Source organism: Anopheles arabiensis, chromosome X (genome assembly GCF_016920715.1).
Source record: "Anopheles arabiensis isolate DONGOLA chromosome X, AaraD3, whole genome shotgun sequence".
NCBI lineage: Eukaryota > Metazoa > Arthropoda > Insecta > Diptera > Culicidae > Anopheles > Anopheles arabiensis.
This window is the reverse complement of record NC_053519.1, coordinates 259,570-280,384: the sequence shown is the minus strand read 5'-3', so window position 1 is coordinate 280,384 and position 20,815 is coordinate 259,570. Positions and strand designations below refer to the sequence as shown.

The 20,815-nt window shown below is 45.9% G+C and overlaps 3 protein-coding genes across 5 annotated transcripts; all 3 read right to left on the bottom strand.

Moving 5' to 3' along the window:
• Nucleotides 1–146: 146 nt before the first annotated feature.
• LOC120905636 lies at nucleotides 147–5,482 on the bottom strand. Its single transcript, XM_040316612.1, has 3 exons — nucleotides 4,097–5,482; nucleotides 1,413–4,013; nucleotides 147–861 (listed from the first exon to the last, which is right to left on the bottom strand). The coding sequence occupies exons 2-3, from the start codon at nucleotides 2,089–2,091 to the stop codon at nucleotides 410–412; spliced, it is 1,131 nt and encodes a 376-aa protein (XP_040172546.1). The 5' UTR covers nucleotides 2,092–4,013; nucleotides 4,097–5,482; the 3' UTR covers nucleotides 147–409.
• Nucleotides 5,483–5,605: 123 nt separating this feature from the next.
• On the bottom strand, nucleotides 5,606–8,324 carry LOC120905635 (UV excision repair protein RAD23 homolog B-like). Its single transcript, XM_040316611.1, has 2 exons — nucleotides 7,211–8,324; nucleotides 5,606–7,041 (listed from the first exon to the last, which is right to left on the bottom strand). Exons 1-2 carry the CDS (start codon nucleotides 7,770–7,772, stop codon nucleotides 6,428–6,430), a joined length of 1,176 nt encoding a protein of 391 aa, XP_040172545.1. The 5' UTR covers nucleotides 7,773–8,324; the 3' UTR covers nucleotides 5,606–6,427.
• A 5,217-nt stretch (nucleotides 8,325–13,541) lies between these two features.
• Nucleotides 13,542–19,424, bottom strand: LOC120906603 (DNA-(apurinic or apyrimidinic site) endonuclease-like). Of its 3 annotated transcripts, none has more exons than XM_040318396.1 (5): nucleotides 18,300–19,424; nucleotides 18,097–18,234; nucleotides 15,175–15,255; nucleotides 14,830–14,910; nucleotides 13,542–14,758 (listed from the first exon to the last, which is right to left on the bottom strand). In XM_040318396.1, exons 1-5 carry the CDS (start codon nucleotides 18,853–18,855, stop codon nucleotides 13,794–13,796), a joined length of 1,821 nt encoding a protein of 606 aa, XP_040174330.1. In that variant the 5' UTR covers nucleotides 18,856–19,424; the 3' UTR covers nucleotides 13,542–13,793. The 3 variants fall into 3 exon arrangements, with proteins under 3 accessions (XP_040174330.1, XP_040174332.1, XP_040174333.1); XM_040318398.1 differs by having other exon boundaries at nucleotides 13,542–14,746; XM_040318399.1 differs by lacking the exon at nucleotides 15,175–15,255.
• Between the last annotated feature and the right edge of the window lie 1,391 nt (nucleotides 19,425–20,815).

Genomic DNA, 20,815 nt, shown 5'->3' with positions numbered 1-20,815 from the left:
AGTTGCGAATAATGTTTATTCCAGAAATTGTACATTCAGTTGTGATAAAAGCACTTCAATTGTGAATACTAAAACAACTCTGTAACAATTGTGAAGAATTTCACAATTCTGTATCGTTCAACCCGGTCAATGAAAACGATTCGATAGATAGTTTCATTGAAGCTTCAGCGATATATCGTCAAAGCTTCTTTTTATTGTTTTATTTCGTGTCAGAACGCCAACTATGGCCAGCGTCCTGGTAATCGAATCGAATTCGTCCTACAGGCGAAATATTACACAGCTAAAATCAATACTTTACCGTCGCGACACACGTTGGAAATGGTTGGAAATCTTATTTTCCCATTCTCACAAAGTCGCTCGACGCTTGCCTAAACCTAAAAAAATGGGATTGCCCACTGGGCGAAGTTATTCAGTAGCGGCCGTAACCGCCGTTCAGCAACGGTGCGGCGGCGGCCACCGGACTCGGCCGGTAGATGAGTCGGCGCCGCTGCCCGAACGAACCACCACCGGCCGCGGCCGGGTCCTGGTGCAGGCGGTGATGGTGATGGTGGTAGCTGCTCTCGTCCCGGCTCAGCACGGCCGAGCCGTCCCTGATTTCGCGCGCTGGATAGGACGAGGCCAGCGCCGCCGGGTACGGGGCGTAGTCGCGGGGATCCTCGTAGATCGTAATGGGGGCGGGTGCTAGGGGAGCGGTCGCGAAGGCGGGCCGTGGATCGTAGTACGAGCGGCGCCGGTACAGATCGTCGTAGTGATAGTTGGCGGCCGGCTGATAGTGATCGTACCCATCGTACGACTGCGTGCCGTAGTGCTGATCGCTGTGGTCGTTGTGAGCATAGCCGTCTCGATGTCCGTATGCGTTGCCTGGAGGATTGGTTTGTTTTTGTAGGGAAAGAGAACGTTTTGATATTATTCTTAATAGGTGTTGGGATTACTGGTGGAAGGTCGGAATCGGACCTACCCGATTCCGATGCTGGAATCGTTCCGATTTTGGAGATGGCTCCGGAATTGATTCCAGAATCGGAATCGGCTCCGGAATCAGAATCTGCTCCAGAATCGGAATTGGCTCCGAAATCAGAATCTGCTTGGAGATCGATTCCGATTCCGGAGTCGATTCCGATGCCAACTCCGGAGCCGATTCCGGATCCGATTCCAGAGCTGATTCCGGACCCACTTTCCGGAATCGATTCCAGAAAACTTTATTCTACCTTGTCATCCTGACTAGTGATGGGAAAAATGGACACAACAAGGACATTAGGGAGTATTAACTTTGCGACTGCAGGGTAATCAACTCCAACAACCAACGAAAATAATTCAGAAATATTCTAGAATCAATCATTAAAACTCATGCTCCTTTGCGAAATCAAATTCCTTCCCATGTCCCACAGGCTAGCCTGTTCAAGCAACCCACTTACCACGGTCGAGCGCCCCAACCCGCCGGTAGTGGTGCCCACCGAGCAGCTCGCTGCCCGACGCCCGATCATCGTAATGGTCGCGCAGGTAGTCGTTGCGCCGGTCCTGGCTGTACAGCTTGTCCGCGTAGTCGTTGCGCAGGTTGTGCCGGTTGTCGTACACCTGCTTGCCGCCGTGGTCGTCCGAGTCCTCGTAGTACGAGCTCTTGCTGCCGCTCTCGTCCTTGTGGTACGAGTTGCTGAAGCCGGACTTGATGTGCTTTCGGTTGTGTGACTTGTCCGCCTCGAAGTTTTCGCCCGCCAGATGCTTCACCTTGTCGACCGTGCTGCCCTTACTAGCGTCCACCACCCGGTGCCCGTCCAGTTGATTGTCGAGTTGATGGTAGCGGACCGCGTCCGAGGCCGACCCGATGCTGCCCGCCTCGTCGAACGCGTGCTCCTTCCGGTGGTCGCGCGCATCGCTGCCACCTTCGCCGCGCGCATCCTGCGAGCTGCCGGCGACGAGCTTCTTCACGCCGGCCGAACTAGAGCCGCCCGACACGGTGGCGACGGGTCGACCGTGCACCTGGTACGGGAAATCGTCCGCGTACGGGTAGGCGTGTGCGATTGCCAGCCTGCACACCAAACCCAAGACCAGCAGGGCCACCGAGCACGGACACTTGCACCGATTGTTGAGCAACATTCTTTTTTTCTTTTTTTGGTTCACGAACAACTGCACACCACACCACGCGGGAAGACACTCGGGAGCACACTGACCGTGGCGAGCGTCGGCTGGTAGGCTTAAATAGAACCTTCGGCCCCCGGGCGTCCCGCTGCTGGTTCACCAGGGCCAGGGCCAGGGAAGTGGCAATCTTCGCAACGCCATCCATTGACTATTCGTTCCACCACCCCACTCTTTCGTTCGGCGACAAAAAGCGTCTTCCCCCTTTATGCTAACGCCCGGCAGCCCGGCTCCAAAAATCGCAAAGTTCAACTTTCGTGTCCCGTTCTGTGTTCGAGATTCTACTCCAGACATGTCAAACATACGGCCCGCGAAGGCTTTTAATTCGGCCCACGAAGAAGTTCGGCAGTTATTTCGGCATGAAGCAGGAATAGATTGTAGATCATAAAAAATGGTTGTGCTAATGTTGTTTCGCTTTGGACATTGAGTCTTATTAGTTCAAGTAATTCACTCATAGTGGCTTCTTTGGTAAGGCAACCGCAAAGAGGACATGTAGCGTGTGTTTTTTAGTGTAAGTGGCGGGAGGCTAAAGATAGACTCTTCATATTTTCACCCATTTTGGACAGTTTGGAAAACTACATAATGGCTCACTCTCGCTCAACCAAGGGGTTTAAAAAACTGTTCATGAAGGCTTAAAGTTTTATGTTTTTATGTGTGTTTTTATGTGGAGGAATGTATAATAGTTATAAAATTTTCGATTTAGGACGACTACCACTGAAGCTATACAGGGTTTTCCAGTGGTTTTCATAGTTGCGGGACACTTCCTTGGCTCTTTCCTATTAGAAGTGAACTTCATAACGTTGGAAATTGGACTCTATGGCACCCTTTTTGGACAAGCTCCTTGGAAATTTCTATTGGTTTTGTGCAACAAGGGTGCTATAGAGTCTAATTCCCATTGCATGAAGTTGAAGTAGAAAAGTTGTTATTTCCCTGTTCCTTATTTTAACATAATCAACGATGTATGAGATATTATTTGTCATGAATCGATTCGTTGAAGCCTATCAACATATGTAGGTATGATTCTAGGTCCAAGGATTTGTCTTTATTTTCACCGATGGAAAGCAATGACTAAGGACAAATTAACAACCACTAATTTTTTTATTAATTGAAAATGCTTCCAAAATAGTGGAAAATCATTCATATGCCCTTTAAGTCAATACTTGATTAAAATCTTTATGACACTAAAAGAAACCTCCACAACCTACTCATCCTTTCTGCCTATTTTTTTTAAGTTTTTCGTAATAAAAGGTTAGATTTTAATAAAGATTCAAAACTGGAATATGAAATCAGCGCAAGCTTATTATTACTACATTCTGGAGCGCGGCACAAAGCGAGTTTGACATCACTGTTCTACTCCAAAACGACTCCAAAAAAAGAGGGGGAGGCTAGGGAGTAACATTCATGGATCTCCGGCCCGCGCTGAGTTGTCACCGCTGTGTACTGCCGCAAAGCCGCATTTTTCAAGACCACGGCACGCATGAGCGCACTTCGGTTCTTCTTTTGCGGCCGCGCGCCGGAAGAACATGATCGAGCAGTATTTATTTTCGCTTCCTCATTCCACCCATTCATCCCAAACACGACGAGTGTGTGTGTGTGTGTGTGTGTGTGTGTGTGAGAGTGGAAGAAAGACACCGGCTGCTGCTTGCGAGAAACGGAAAAATCCGATCCCCAAACACACACCTTTGGTGGACACGCAAAACACGAATGCGCAGCGAATGGTCAATGCGTGGCCGTTGCCGCGCTTTACGCGTTGCGACACGCTCAATTCAGCGCAAGACGTTGATCGTGGCCCTGCTCAACTATACTTACGCCCCAAAAACTGATTACTTCCGGCAGACGCGGAACAGCGACAGCTTCCCCGGGGTGCGTTCCGTGTTGACGACCTAAAAAAAGCAAGAGATGGAAAAAATACAAAAAATGTTGCATTCGATGCGAGTTTTTGCAGAAACTGTCGAAGATCTCTTACCAATCTGGGCAGCACATAGTAGACAGTGTCGCAGCGGCAGTGTCACCGACCGGTCACTGGTCAGCAGTTTAGCGGGAAAAATTAAAATACGCGCAATTTCGGCAGACTGCGTCGTCGATTCTCTGCCGTCCTACTTGAAGATGTTCTTCTAGCTGCCTCGGGACTGAAGCTGTCTACGGCGTGTTGTCCGGACAGCATACCCGGTAATTATTGTAGCTAAGTGCATCAAGATCCCTGGCTCAAACTCTAACTTCTTTGTACAACAAGTCACTTTGTTCGGGGTATTTTCCTGCACTATGAAAGAGGAAAGCTTGGGGTTTTCCTGTTTTCAAAAAAGGCGATAGATCATCTTTGTCACAGCAGCTACTAGAGTTAATCATCTTTGCACGGCAGCTACTCAACTTGACTTGGATTTAGTCCAATGGATCATCTCTTTTCTCTGCCATCGTACCTTGATCGTCAAGATAGGAGATAGCATCTTGCAAGATTATTCCAATGTTGCAGATGTCCCTCAAGGAAGCGTACTAGGTCCGTGACTGTTTAATATCTTGTTCAACTACGTAGCTTTGGCAGTACCGGGAAAGGTTCAACGTTATTATATGCTGACGATTTAAAAATGTACTCTGCGATCAGAAATAGTAGTGACTGTTTAAAAACTGCAGTACTCTGTCTCCCTGTTCCAATCTTGGTGTTTTGCGAATATGTTATCTGCCAACAGCAGTACTGTTATATCCTTCTCTCGCAGTAAGCACTCTTTAAAATACAATTACAAACTTATAGTCGTCACACTTCCTCATTCTGATAAGATTAAGATATTCTATTGGACTCTAATCTAAGCCTAGATCAACATTTTGACGCTATTATTACCAAAGCAACCAAAGCAAAGCAAATAGGATCTTAGGCTTTATACTTAGATCTAGCCGTATGTTTCATGATCCTTATATGTCTAAAAGCGTTGTATTGTTGTTTTGTCCGTCCGATCATTGAGTATGCGTCTGTTGCTTGGACCCCGATTCACATTACTAAAATAGATAGGATAGAAAAATTATTTAAAAAAAATGTACTAGAGTTGCCATTAGTAGGCTGCCATGGAGACATCGATCTGAGCATCCATCGTACAGGTCGCGCTGTTTACTGTTAGGGCTTGATACTATGGAGAATCGTTGGAAAGTGGCCCAGGGGTTATTGGTGTTTAAATTGTTGACTGGACTCATCGATGCTCCTTGTTGTTGTTGTCCTCGTAAAATTTGTACGGAACAGAGTTTAAGACCCCGACACATTTTAGCCATTGACCACCGCTCTCGTCTATACTGTGCTAACGATCCGTTGCATAGTATGACTAAACTATTCAATGATTGCTACATTGCTGTCGAACTGTCCTTTAGTTTACCCAAGCGTGTTAAAATTTGGCTTGATTTTTGGATGCTCTGCACAACTACAGGCTACGGAAGCCAGATGCAGTTAACGGAGTAAATAAATAAATAAGCGACAAAAGCGTACGAGAACGAGTTGCTTCTTGGACGAACCAGAATTCAGAGCTTTTATTTTAAACATAAAGAGGAAATTGGGGCACAATGCGTAAGTAGTGCAATTTCTTGGTTTGTTTTTGTTGTTGTTGCCGTTACAAGAGAGAGAGATTTGGTTTTTTAGATTGTGTGTTTTTTTTTTGTTGTGAATATTTGTGGTACAAACAGAAGGAAAAAAAAAACAAGAAGAAATAACCGTAATGTTTGGTGCCCATTCATTTCGCGCTAACATCGTTTAATCGTTTCATTTTTCCATGGGTCCAGATGATCTTGGATAAACCTCTAATCCCCCCGTTCCGCCCATCGTTGTGTTTTTTTCTTCACCGTGCTCTCCCTTCCTTCCCAAAAGCTGTGTGGGAGGAGGGGATGATTTTCCCAATCGCAAGACGTCTTTCGTCTCAGTCATTAAACGGAGGGGGCGCTGCGCTAGTTTTTGTTTCCATTTGAATCTGTTTTCCTACCTGCCCGGATGGGCTTGCAAAATAATGAATTAAAAATGTAAGTGATGATAAACAAAGGGTTGCAAAAATTTGAAACATCGTCAACATACACACACACACCCGCCGCATACATGGGCACAAAAACACGCACACACATCCGGGTACGCCCTTCTTGTTGAATAATTACAAAATCCAAAATCTATTTTTCCGTGCATCACGTGGATTTAAAAAAAAACCGTTGAACGATGGCCCCACCCCGACTTTTGCAATTCTCTTCTCTCGCGAAAACGGGGGCTGTTCGTTCGTGTGCGTGTGTGTGTGTGTCGCTGACGGGCTGCCCGTCTGTCTCAAGCCGCCCGCCCACCCTACTCCTCCTCGTCGAGCGTTTGCGTCACCAGAAACATGGCCGCATCGTACTCGTCCCGCTCGCACGCAATGTACGCCTGGATCACGAGATGCTCCGGGTAGCCGAGCGCCTTCAGCCGCTCGATCGCGTCCATGTCCGAGGGCGTCAGGCTGTTGACCATCGCAGCTGCAATGCTCTCCAGCTCGCGCGACATCGGCTGGCCGGCCGGCTGGCCGCTCGCATTGCTGCCCTCGTTGATCAGCGCCAGAAACTCGTCCTGATACTCGGCTATGATGTTCAGCAGGTCCGGGTTACTCGCCTGCATCCGGCGCATCAGGTACGGCAGCATCGACGGATCGTCCCGCAGGATGCGACGCATGTCCTCGAACACGGGATTATCGCGCAGGAAGGCGAGCGGGTTGGCGTCGCCCGACTGGGCCGCCGCCGCACCACCGGTACCAGCACCCTGTCCCTGTCGCTGCTGCTGCTGCTGCAACTGGGCGGCGGCTGTCAGCGCGAACGACATGTCGCTACCGCCGCCCATCTCCGACAGCAGGTACTCGACGGCCCGGTCCGGAATGTTGGCGCAAATTTCCAGCGCAAGCCGAGCGCTCTGTTCCGGGTAGCCCATCTCTGACGAGAACAGAAAGTGAACAAAGAGAAAAGATGACATCAGCACAAAGCATCATCAGCATCAGCATGACATCAGCATCGAAAACCCCGGTCTAGGCCAATGCGAGATATTTCCCTCCGAGGAGACAAAGGGACCCCCCACTACCTCCTGCCCTGTGTTTTGTTTTACCTGTTAGCCTCTGAATGTTGACACGCATCTCCTCCGGCACGGCATCGGTTGATGGGTTGGTCGGGTTGCTGCTGTCCGCCGAAGGGCTGGCGGCGGCCGCTGTCTTTTGATCGCTGGCGGTTGATGGGGCACCGGCAGCTGCTGCTGCTGCTGCTGCTGGTGATGGGGTGGCGGTGCTGCTGGCTGTGGCGGTGACGGCGGAGCCTGTGGACGGTTTGGACGCGCTGGTGGCCGGTTCGCCCGTGCCCTCGCCCCTGGCAGCGGCTGTGTCTTTGTCGGCCGGCTTGCCATCGCCCGACTCCTTCTGCTCCGGCGCCGGTTCGTCCACCGGGGGCTTTTTGCTCATCACCACGATGAACTTCTTATCGTCCAGCTTGTACTGGCTGAGCAGATGGTCGTCCTCCATGATCTTGCCTAGATAGATCAGCCGCTGCCGGTCGACCGGGTACGCCAGCCCGCTCTCCGCGTGCAGCTTCTCCTTCAGCGTCCGCACTGTGTCCTGCTCCACGTCCACCTCGACGAAGAACGTCTGCTGCTTCAGTGTTTTCAGTGTGATCTTCATGTTGGGCGCGTGGCTGTTCCCGGACTTTTTATGTTTGCTAACGCGCTGCTGTTAGCCGTGGCCTTTACACGCCTTCCCAGAAGCCCTTTTTCACCTGGTGTTTTCACCACAGAACCACACACAAACACGCGGGCACACGCACGCAATCAGACACAACGGCACGATGCGTGCACACGCACACACACACACAAAGAACGGGCTCGACGGGCGTTTGCCACGAATGTAAAGGAAAGTTCTGCTTGTCGTCGTCGCCGTCCAGCTGGCTTCAGCTGGTTTTCGGAAGTTAAATGCTCTCTGCCGCCTGCGCTCGTTCGTCTTTTACCTCACACACGCACGTACCAACGTACGGGTTTGTTCCTTTCTTTTTTTTTTGCTTCGCTTTCGGGATGACTCTGCACGAACACCGTGTGCACTGTGCACTGCAAAAACGCGTTCTCGCACTATTTGTCCTTTACTGCGAGGAGGAAGAAGAAGCACAAGAGGTAGAAAATGATTTTCAGAAATTCCCTCTGACAGTTCGACCGTCCATGTATTGCGTGCTTTTTTTTGTTGGTTCAATCTTTCTTTCCTTTTCCTGTTTCTTTCCTTTTTTTTCTGCGTCGCTCACTGTCAACTGTCAGCTGCAGTACTCGAGCGCGGCGCCACTCGAACACCCGTTCGAGCAGTGCGTTCAAATTCGAACCTACAAAAAGCCGTTACGGGCAGTATACCCAAGTGACATTTTCGAGTAGATTTTTTCATTTTTCGAGCTGCTGGAAGCTTAAAGAGCAGGCTTAAAGTTAGCTTAAAGAGCTGGCGATATCAACGACTTTAAGCTAATTATAACAGTTGAAACGTCAGAGTGAAGCGTTTTTACTGGTGCCATTTTGAAATTGTCGTCACGTTGTGCAAAACCCAAGTGCCACAAATCCACTAAACGACCACTAAACGGCGTCTAAACGACTCAAGTTCTCTACCTAAACGGAATATAGAAAGACTTCGTTTAGCAGACGGCAAACGACTCATGCATTCTAAAAATAGCGAAAAAGCTGGTGGCGCTCTCTGTTGGTGGGATACTCCAACCAGTTGAGCTTCATCGCTTGGAGGAGAGCTTTCTCATTTCCTCTGTACTGTTGTATGGTTTCGCATTGAAGTTATGCATCGCTAGAACTAGAACGGCGGTACGATTGTTTAAATACTAAACTCCAATGGAAACCACCAGCACTGAAGCAAGTGAGATTTGAGTAATGGTCGTTGGTGTTGATACCCACGTATCTGACCACACGACCATTCATATAGATTTTTGCTCAGAAAGTTAGAAGGCTATATAGGTCATGATAAGATGAAACTTGTCGAAACACATTGTAAGAAAAGGATGTCAATATAATGATGAGTTGTAATACGCCATCTATTGATCAAACCAATGAAGCTGTGGAGCTTTCATTTTTTTTCTATGGATATTCAATTTTCCAGTCGTTTCAGCTTAATCTGTGGCGCTTGGGAAGCTACCGGCCCAAAACAAAACATGTGTACTCTTCAATCCGTATCAAACAAAAAGTTTATTATAAAACACTCTTTCACGTTGTTTTGTTGGTCCATGCGCTAACCCGCTTTATGCTTGCGAGATAAAAAAGAAAATATGGGGAAAATGTGATTGGAAGAGGAATCACTTTTAAAACAGACTGTTTTTTAAAATAAGCATGCCGCTGGTTTGATTAAACACCCTCACGTCAGCGGTAGTAGGAACTATTGTATTATAGAAAAAACTTATTGTTTCGCTCGTTAATTGTAGCTTAGTTTAAATAAAATGTGGATTTAAAATGATACCTTTACGAAACAAAAACTAAATCATGCACATCACGGTAACCCCCGTAGACCGACACCGTAGTCTAACCGGGGGACGACATTCATTACAGGGTTTCACACTTTATCTCAAGACCGCGGGACCCCTTCCCTTATCTGTCTTGGCCAATGTCAAGACTGTGGTATGATGCTTGAAAACGTTGATGATACCTGAATTCATCGGATGCAATGCTGAATCTGCGGCACATTTCTCGAACACACTGTTCCGCGCCGAGGACATGCGAGGACATGTAAAAACGAAAAAAAAATAATTGTGTGTTTTTCAGTCATTCGACAGTTAAACCCTGAAGGATAAAGTTGTGATTGACTCAAGTGACGATTTTGGTGAAAAGAAAACTAGTGAACAGATACCGAGTGCATGATAGTGGATAAAGAGTGGGAAAAGGAAAAAAAAGAAAAAGAATTTCTGACTTAGGCAAAAAAAGGCGGTGGGAAGTAAGGAGGGAAGGGGTCCAGGACCCGGGAGGGGGTATTCCTCTCAATTACTCCTTTGGCTTACTAGAAGACCAAAGCGAGCCGAGAAGAAAAATAGGAAAAAATCCTAGAAGACTAGCGCTTAGCAATGACATAGAAGACGTAGAGGTCTTTATGTTGATGGAGACAACCTCTAAAACCCAAGACCTAAGCCGGATAAACCCGTTTCTTGCAGCAAAAGTGATTTACAATGCAATCGGTACAAAAGCACTGTTGGTCAACAAGCTAAAAGACGGCAAACTACTCATCAAAGTAGCGAACCAAAAACAAGCGAACAAATTGGCAACAATAAAGAAAATTTCAAATGGAAGAGGCGAAACCATGGTAAAAACCTACGAACACCCGACCCTGAACTCAGGTAAGGGAATGATCCGATGCCCAGACATCGAATACCTCACAGAAGAAGAATTGCTAGAGGGACTAAAGGAGCAAAAAGTGCTAGAGGTCGTCATAATGAAAAGGAAAACAGAACAAACACTCAGGAACACCCGAACGGCAATCATAACGTTCGAAACGGGAAAGATACCACGTGTAGTGGATTTTGGACTATACCCAGTAAAGGTAGAACTCTACGTCCCCAGGCCCATGCGGTGCATAAAATGCATGAAACTGGGTCACACAAAAAAATGGTGCCAGACAGAAAAAATCTGCGCGAACTGTAGCGAAATTGAACACAAAGATCAATGCAATAAAACAAAATGCGTGTCATGCGGAGAAGCCCACCACACATTAAACAGGAACTGCCCTGTATTCGTCGACGAAATGGAGATCAGCAGAATAAAAACAGAAAATAAGGTAACGTATGGGGAAGCAAGACGTATTCGGAGACGCCAATGTCCCGGTATCCCAAGAGTCTATATAACAGAAACAACATATGCACAAAAAACAAAATCCCCGACGAGTGAAACAAACACAACCCCAACAGAAAATGTAAGTACAAAAATCCAAACCCCGATAAGAAATAACACAATAACACAGAAATCCAGGCAACTCACACCACAGAAAACACCACATCAAATCCCCAACACAGAAATACAAAATACCAACTCACGTAACGAACAAACATACACTTTAAACGAAATATACACACCAACGAAATCTACAGAAGATTCAGAAGAATCCATCGATGTAGATGGAATAAATGTAACACCAAAAACGCCCACAATGATTGTGGAGGAATACATTCCATACCAGCATTAAACGGCTTTGAAGGCATTCAGAAGGCATTTAAGGCCTTAGTCGCCTTAGAAGGCGAATAAAGATTTCAACCGAAACTTTCACGGCTGTAACGATTACTCTTCGAAATCTTTCAACTTTTTGATTCAACGAGAACACATAGCTTGCCGCCATCTTAGCTTGTTTATATACTGGTTTAGCACCCCTACTAATGTAACTGCCAAATAGAGCAGTGACAACGCTTTTGGTTCCGAACCGAGAAAACGTGTGTTCAAATCGTGATTTTTATGATCTTTTTTCTGTGTTTATTTCTTTTTAAATGAATATTTTCTTGCTATAATTAATACAAACAAAATTTATGTGAAGCAAAATGAAAATAATACCTTTTTAAAAAACATAATAATTACAATATCCCTTCATTATCAGAATGGAAGAAATATGTATCTTTTTTCTCCATTTATTAGGCTGGAAATAGACGAACCGAGATCGTCGCAGTACCGCGAAATTCGCGCCTTGTTTATAACAGTTGTAGAACAGTAGAGCTGTCAAATCTTCCGCGCCTCCAATCCAAGGATAATATATTTAGAAGGTTGATTTTTATCGATTTTGCTGGGCGACATTGTGGGGGACATCTGTCATTCTCTGCATACAAATTTCATTACCCCTCACCAGCCCTCCCCGATTTTTATACCGGAGCCCCCGGAAGAGAAATGTCAAGTCGAGAAATGTCATTTTGCTCTGAACAACTTAACCTTGTCATTTATAACACCTTGCTCCAATCGCGCCTGCTGTTTCGCAGAGATACCCAACTTCGGTATTTCTGAGATTTTCGCGGTAACGCGAACCGATTATTTTTACTTTTTCTGGCGGATTTGTGTGAAAACTCGTGTCGAGAAATGAGTTTTGTATTTTATTTTGCATAAACTATGTGAAATAAATAATTTGATTTGCAAATTGATAGAAAAATGTTTCTTCTTGGCACATTCAATCGTCACCAGACCTCGGATGGTTCCACACACGAACCGCGGTTATCTCGCCTATCTGTCAGATTTTATAACATAATTGACAGCTCAAGTCATACGCGATTTTCGTGGTACCGCGATGATCTCGGTTCGTCTATTTCCAGCCTTAGAGTTATCGAGATGAGTTAGATATAATACCACCTTTCAACGGGTTGGGCTTTAACAACCGAATAATGCAGACCATCTTTAACAAAATGAAATAGCTCAGAGTTTAACGCAATAGAACATAACACGTAAATCGTGCTATCGAATCTCGCGCTCATATCTGGGAACACTACAACAGTGCAGTGCTGAAGACGCTTGTAAGGTTTTCTTTTGACAGTTGCAATTTCAAGTTTCAAATTAAAAGCGAAATTTTTCATTGACATATTTCAAAGGCATTTAATTACTGATAAATGCACTGCTGATCGCCTTCAATTCGCCGGCGATTACAAGGCGATTAGAAGGCATTTAACGGAAATTTGCGGGTAGGGTTATAACTAACGCACAAGCAGGAAACAAACCAGAAATCAAAAACTACCAAATCATACCAACAGACAACTATCACATCCAACACTCCTTATTTATCCGATTAACATTCATACTGCTTCAAGCGAATGCACAAGGAATAAAAAATAACAAGGAAGAAATCAGAGAATTACTGATAAAAAAAATATAGATATAGCCTGTCTCCAAGAGACCACTACCACAACACTACCAAGTGATCCCCGATAACAGAGAGGATGGCTACGGAGGCGTGGTAATACTAATCCGTAACGGTATCAACGCAAAAAAAATCCCACTAATACCAACTAACCCCTAGGTATGCATTTTGAAACCGTTCTTGTGACAGACAAGTTTCGTTAAATTATTTCTTTCGTTAAAGCTGTGTCGATGTGTCAACATGTTCAAAATCAAAACAAAAAACGTAAACAAGTTTATTTAAGACACGATTGTGACATTCTGGCGGAGATCGAACCCTCCGAGTATTCCTAAAAGTATATGCAGTATTAGATGTGATAATTACATGTACCTATGCTGTTGGTTGTTGAAACAGTCACTCACTGAAGAAGTTGCTGGAATCCAATGCTATTTAACGCAAACCGGGAGCGTGAGCCCTTCATCTTTCGACTACCATCGAAGTACAACAGAGGAAGGAAATAACAGCAGCTTATTAACCCAAAACAGCAGCACGTTACCAGTATCTCCAGCATATTGCCATTTGTATGGATAAGGCAGTACACATATTTTTGTTTAAAATGATAAAATTTGATAATTTCTGAAATAAAATACTTATATTTTGTCGTGAAAGCAACAGTAACAACTCTGATTCGACAAATATAATAATACATACAAATATTCCGATTCATAATAATACTACACATAATAATACTAATAATAATAGTCATAATACAAATCTTCCGATTTTGACAACTTGTCTTTACAATTTTTGTTTAATAATCGGGCCTAAAGTGTGAGACCCTGTAATATTCGAACACAAACAAACCTACAAATCGCTTCTACCGCTTTAAATATTTAAAAACAACGTCACGGGACAGTGATCGCTACCGAACACCTGCGAGCGGACCACATTATCCGTCACCTTGCCCGCCAACCGCTCGGACGTGATGAAGTAATCTAGCCGCCAGCCCATATTCTTTGCCCTAGCGCCCCGCATGTACGTCCAGAACGTGTACGCACCGGTCCGGTCGGGGTACAGCTTCCGGAACGTATCGACAAACCCGTACGACAGCAACTCCGTCATCCCTTCGCGCTCCTCCGGCGTAAAGCCGGCTTTCTTCTTGTTCGTTTTCGGGTTGGCCAGATCGATCTCCTCGTGCGCCACGTTCATATCGCCGCACAGTATGACAGGCTTCTTAGCGTCCAGATCGCGCAAATACTGGTGGAACTTTTCGTTCCACCGCAAGCGCTTCCGCAGGGTGTCCAGCTTTCTGCCCGCATTCGGCACGTACACGCACACCAGGTAGAACTTTTCGTACTCGGCCGTCAGCAGCCGCCCGTCCTGGTCCTGCTCCTCGTCACCCAACCCGTACGCCACGTGGAAGGCCATCTTTTTCGAGTAGATCGCAACGCCCGCGCGTCCGCCCGGCTTGCACAGCCAGTACGGATGGTAGCCCTTGATGTGGCGTGCCTCGTCCGGCATCTGGTCCTCCGTGCACCTGGTTTCCTGCACGCACAGGATGTCGGGCTTTTCGTGCTCGAGAAACTCGAGCCCGCCCTTGCCAACCCAGCTGCGCAGTGCGGCCACGTTCCAGCTGGAGATTTTGAAGTTCCACGGTTTGTCCTCTTCGAGGGCGAAATTTAGCTCCCCATAATTGGTGGCAGATTTGTTCATTTTCGGGCCTGCTGCTGCTGCCAATGCCGCTTTCGCTTCCATTCCCTTGGACGGTGCCGTTTCCTCCTCGTCTTCTTCCATTTCTTCTGCAGGTGGTTGAGGCTTTACCCTTTTCCGTTGAGTTACTGTGGGAATGTCTGTGATGAGATTGATATTCAGGCCATTGTTTCTTAATTGAGTGTGTACATTCGTTACTGCACGCGCTTACCTCCATTCCTAACTACTACCGCAAGTGCCTTTTTCTTCGTTACCTTTTTGGGAGCTTCTTCCAGAGCCTCTCTGTTGTCAGCTGCTTGAACAAAATTCATAACTCATTTCACGGGCAATTTTTTAAGCGGCATTAACACTTAAAACAACCATCTAGTGAACGCTAGACTATCTAAGTGCAATAATACCATAAATCAAGCAACCAGACAAACACCAGACAATACATTTAATGATTACAATTCAAATACACAAAAGATAAAAATACGACAATACATGAACGGACACGCCATCAGGGTGGACGACAGTTATCATAACAAACATAAGTGTAAGCCATGCAATCAATTACCCACGCGCGGGATAATCGCCCTTCGAGTCCGTTTTGGCCGTTCTACAGCCTTGGAAGGGGGAGATTCGGGTGCGTTGGAAACTATATCAAAATACAAAATCATCCATCATGTATTGTATTGTATTGTTTATTGTATTAAGTGATTGGCCAAACAAGCGGCCTTATCACTGAATTAAAACTAAAACTTAAATAACTAACGCAGTGTACAATGACAAAACGGATCAACAAAATCTAGTAGGTAGGTGCCAGTCAAATGAAATGTAACGCTGATTAAATTTACGGGCCATCGCAGTCATTGGGTCGTTCTCGCTGTATGCACGTCTTGTAAGGTCAGTTCTTATTAGTCTGTAGTTACGGAACACTCTAGGAGGGACATTTATGTTGACTCTAGCCAGTAGTTCTGGCGAATCTATCTCACCGACAATAAGTTTGGACAAAAACGTACATTGGGCATTATCACGTCTCCTAGCAAGTGTGTCCAGACCAAACAACAAACAACGAGTATGATACGATGGACGAGGGGTTACATTACGCCACGGAGTGAAGTGTAGGACAATACGAGTAACTCTCTTTTGGACAGCTTCTATTCTATTGGACCAAACACTAGAGAATGGACACCAAACTGTAGAACTAAACTCGAGGATGGAACGAACATAGGACTTATACAGAGTTAACAGGCAGTGTGGGTCATTGAGTTCTCTCGAATGGCGACGAATAAATCCTAGCATTTTGTTAGCTTTGTCTAAAATATCACAGTAATGTTGTCGGAAATCTAGTTTGCGATCCAGGGTGACTCCTAAATCCCTGACCGTATTGCACCGCGGTAGTTGTGTCCCTGATATGCTATATATATACCTTATCGGACTAGCTATTCTAAAGAAAGACATTGACGTACACTTATCAACAGAAATTAGCAGGTCGTTATTGATACACCAGTCAGAGAAAACATCAATCGATCTTTGCAGAGAAAGAGAGTCGGAAGTGTTCCGTACGATACGAAACAGCCTAACATCATCCGCATAAAGCAGACAATCTGCTTCCGTAATGGCCAGTGTGACGTCGTTAATAAAAAGCGAGAACAGCAGTGGTCCCAAGTTGCTGCCCTGAGGGACGCCAGATGAACTCTCGAAAACGTTAGAGGAGACACCATCGATTTGTACGTAGTAGCTACGTTCAGAGATATAGGACCTGAACCAATTCACCAGCGGAGTAGAGAGACCGATCCGGGCGAGCTTAGCCAACAGCAAGCGATGGTTCACACGATCAAACGCAGCCTTAAGATCAGTGTATACTGCATCCATCTGAGCTCCGGAAGTAAAGGCTGCATGGCAGTTGGAGACGAATTCCACCAGGTTTGTGGTAACACTGCGTCGAGGAAAGAAACCATGCTGGCGTGTAGAAATATAAGAACGACAGTGATACATTAGCGAGTTTTGTATGACGATCTCAAACACCTTGGCACAAGAAGGCAAGGTGGTTATACCGCGGTAGTTCTCAGCAGAGTTTTTATCCCCTTTTTTGTACACCGGAAACATCACAGAGGATTTCCAGGCCGTGGGTACAGTACTTTGTGCAAAAGAGAGTTGGTAGATTTGAGACAGAGGCTCTGCTAAAAATTCGCGGCATTTGGCAAGGATTGCCGTAGGAATACCATCGGGTCCAGGGTTGTATGAGGTTTTGACCTGCTGCAGAGCACATAGTACAGTATCTACCGAGATAATAATATCGCGTACGTCAATGTCAACAACATCACGGGGCACATTATTTAAAGCTGCTTCTAATGATAAGCTTGCATCATCCGTAGTAAAGCAGTCCTTGAAGCGATCAGCAAATAAGTTGCACATGCCTTTTACTGCTTGTGGAGACATATGTGAGAACATCGGGGAGCGAGCTGTTACCGCGTTTTGATTCAACATACCTCCAGAATCGTGTTGGGTGTCTGATGAGCGAGAATTTCACTCGAATGAGATAACGAGTATGAAGTTGTCTGTTATAGCTTCTATATACATTATGGGCAGCAATGAACCTTAATTTGGAGTGTTGTGTACCATTTGTACTGTAAAAGCGAAAGCATGACGCTTTGTTTTGCTTTAGACGGCGTAAACGTGCATCAGACCATGGTGGACTGCGACGCGGTGGCATTAGAGGACAGCAATCAGATATAAGCGCCAGTAGTGTTGTGTTAAATAGTTCCAATGCTGAGTTAACATCCGGATTACCTTCCAGGAAAGACCAGTCAGTAGATTGAAGCAGTTCAGCTAGACGGATAAAGTTAGTTCGCCTGTAGTTACGTGTGCCGGACTCACGGTTTGGTGCGGTAGAACGCCAGGAACGAGCTGTATTGCCAGCACCAGTTAAATGTAGTTCAACAGGAGGATGATGAACATCAACGGCAACCATAGGGAAAGGTGACACCACCGGTGGGGCACAATAATGTAGGATCTCGTCAGAGACAATTATGAGATCGAGAATGTTATTCGATGCATTAGGTATAAAGTTGATCTGAGAAAGCCCATTACTATAGATGCAGTCAAGCAAAGAGCGGCAGTTGTCCGTAATTCGTGAATTCTCATAATTGATTCGCAGTGCAGGAACGTTAGAATCATCGGTGTTCCAGGAAAGATTGGGGAAGTTAAAGTCCCCGAATAGGAGAAACGTATCGGTGGTTGCACAAGCAATATTATCTATGGTGGAGCAGATAGTTTGCATGGTAGTAGTGTTGTTTACTAAATCTGGAGGAATGTACACTACACCCGTGATAAAAGTACGTTTATTACCATAAACTCTTACCCAGAGTTGCTCAACGGTATCCTGTGTAGGACAAAGCAATGCGATAGGAACATCGTGCAGGTGACAAAAGCAATTTGATGTGTAGTTTTATAAGGATTCCTTGAAATACGGAGGATTATGCAATGAACATACCTGGGCCAGTGTCCTCCGCTGCTTTCTTTTTACCCTTTAGGGCCGGTTTAGCGGTCATGGTTGTGGATTTGATAGCAGAAGACGCTTCCGGTTCTACAGGCTTCCTTTCAGAGACATCGTCACCGCCATCCGCCTTGTCTAAAATCATAAATATCCACGTTTTGTTCATATTGCTCCAAGATCCATATCAATCCGCTCCATACCTTTCACTTTTCCACGTCCCTTGGGCTTCGCTGGAGCAGCCTTTTCCGACTTTTCCTCCTTTTTGGTGCTAGCTTTGGTTCGTCCACGCTTAGCAGCAGCAGGCTCCTCCGCTGTCTTCGAAGCTTTGGTCGCCTTCGTTTCCCGCTTGGCAGGAGCTTTCTTCCCCTTTGCTTTGACATCTTCCACCGTGCCATTGCTGGATGCTTCTTGCTCGGGCACTGCTTCCTTTTTCGTCGATCGACCCTTCTTAGCCGGTACGGCCTTTTCCATCACCTCCCCATTGGGTTTTGCACCATTTTCCTCCACTCCATTGCTTTCTAAAACAACGTCGGCCGCCTTTGTACGCTTTGCTGCCGGTTTCCGTGGTGCCTTTTCCACCGCCGGTGCCGGTTCTGGAACAATCGCTTTCCGTTTGCTACCACCGCGAGCCTTCAACGGATCCGCTGGCATTTGATCGGGTTCCGTAAGCTGCTCCTGCTGCTTTTCCGCTTCAACGGCGGTCTCTTTGGCACCACCTCTCGGTTGACGTCCACGCTTTTTTGGCTTTTCTTCCATGATTCCAAAATCTGAGAGCTGGCTAGAACTTTTTTTGTTTTTCTTATTTCTTCCCCACACCACACTATCGTGCGGCCTTGATCAAAAACTGGATATCGAAGCCTTGGGTTTCGTGGTTTATGAGACTTTTGCACATCCAACGCCAGCAAGCGAGCCATCAAATCTTCGTTTGCCCCACCGACGGATGGAGTTTCGAAGGCCTTGCCACAGCACCGCACCTTCCAAAATCGGAGAAAAAACGCACTTTAAACAACAAAATGCAGCAAGCCCGACTGCCGCCGACCGAGGATTTGCCTGCAGATACCGGGTAGCGAAAATGGCGCAAGGTGTTTGACCGTTTAAATAGACATGCCAATGCCCAATGCCAATCGCCAGTAGCGAACCCATCGAACTTCTGTCAACATTAGGCCGAAAATACACGGACCGGAATTTCGCGGCCGCGGAATTCCGCTTGCTGAAAAATGTATGGATATGACAGTTCGGGAAAGTTGCTGTTGACACTTTGTATATGGGTTTGACAGCAGGCGGAATTCCGCGGCCGCGAAATTCCGGTCCGTGTATTTTCGGCCTTATATGGAGTTGAGGGTACGATGGGTAGTGATGGGTCAAGTAGCACAGTGCTACCACGCACGCACAGCTCATCAATATGTGCGAGCACACTTGCACCCTAAACAAAATTGTAAATAGAGCAAAATTTAGTGGTAGAGGACAATTTGGGGATAGAGCACAGTTTTTAGCTATAGCACAATTTTATGTGCGCACAGTTTTGCGCAACTGTAGTAAGTGTGTTACCACATTGAATGTGCGGTTCTATATTGTCGTGCTACGTCGGTTTGGTTCTGCGGACAGTTTTTGTGATGCCCTTTTTTAAATTGAGTCCAATTGTTGGGCTACGTACGAAAAATGTGCTGCACATAAACAGTATACTACGCACAGTTTTGTTGTAACGCGTTATTGTTTTCTTCTGTTGTTTAAAGTTGTTAAAATATTATGAATTTGAATATAAAATACAAAATGTTATTCTCTTTGGCCAAATGAAATCAGCTCCATCAAATCGATAACATTAAAGATCATGATACTGCTGGTATTGTAAGTTTTATTCTTTTTCTACTTCTACTTGGCATAACGTCCTACGTGGACTTGTCAGCTTAAACAGGCTTTCGAGACTTTATTCATTATTTTTATGTTCTTTCGATCGCGGAGGTGGTTGAATAAAACGCGTTTCTAATAAACTTAATAACGTATATGCAACTTCTTCTTTGTTACACTTGGTGTTGGCTCCGAGCACGCTACCTTGCTGACCGCTAGTTCTTCAGTGTGCGCTGGTGTTTGGCGGTCAACGTCCGTGACCGCGCAACCGATGACCCTCGGATTTATCACACGCATACATCGACGGATGACCATTTACTGTCATCCGTGAGTTACCGCCGTGAATGAGTCCGAGCCAGGTTAGCTCACAACAATGATCACGCAGCCGGATAGTCAGTCCTTGCTACGGGGAGACGGTTGTAGGCTTGACCCCATGACGGGCATATTATTGAGTCGTTGGAGTTGACGACTGTAAAACGGGACCACCCCTCTTATAAGTTTTATTATTATATAATATCATTACAGGGTTTACCTAGCCAATCCAGCATCGTAATGGCGTTATTGGTCGCCGTAAATACTTATTCGGGCGACGTAATTTCTGAATTGAGCTGTGTCATTTCTATTCGGGCCTTGTGAAGTATAAAACGGGCATAATATATAATCAACGGGGCCTACTTTTGAAGGTGTTAATTCGGTGGCTCCGGTGTGTTTGTTGTACAAAAGTGGTACCACCAAAACACCGCACACTTAATTGTGTGTGGTAGCACCGCACCATACAGTGAAAAGTGCTACTTGACCTATCACTACTTGCGGGTATCCAGTAGCTCAGTTTCGAAAGGTTCGAGAGGGCTAATGTAAACAGGGGGATACA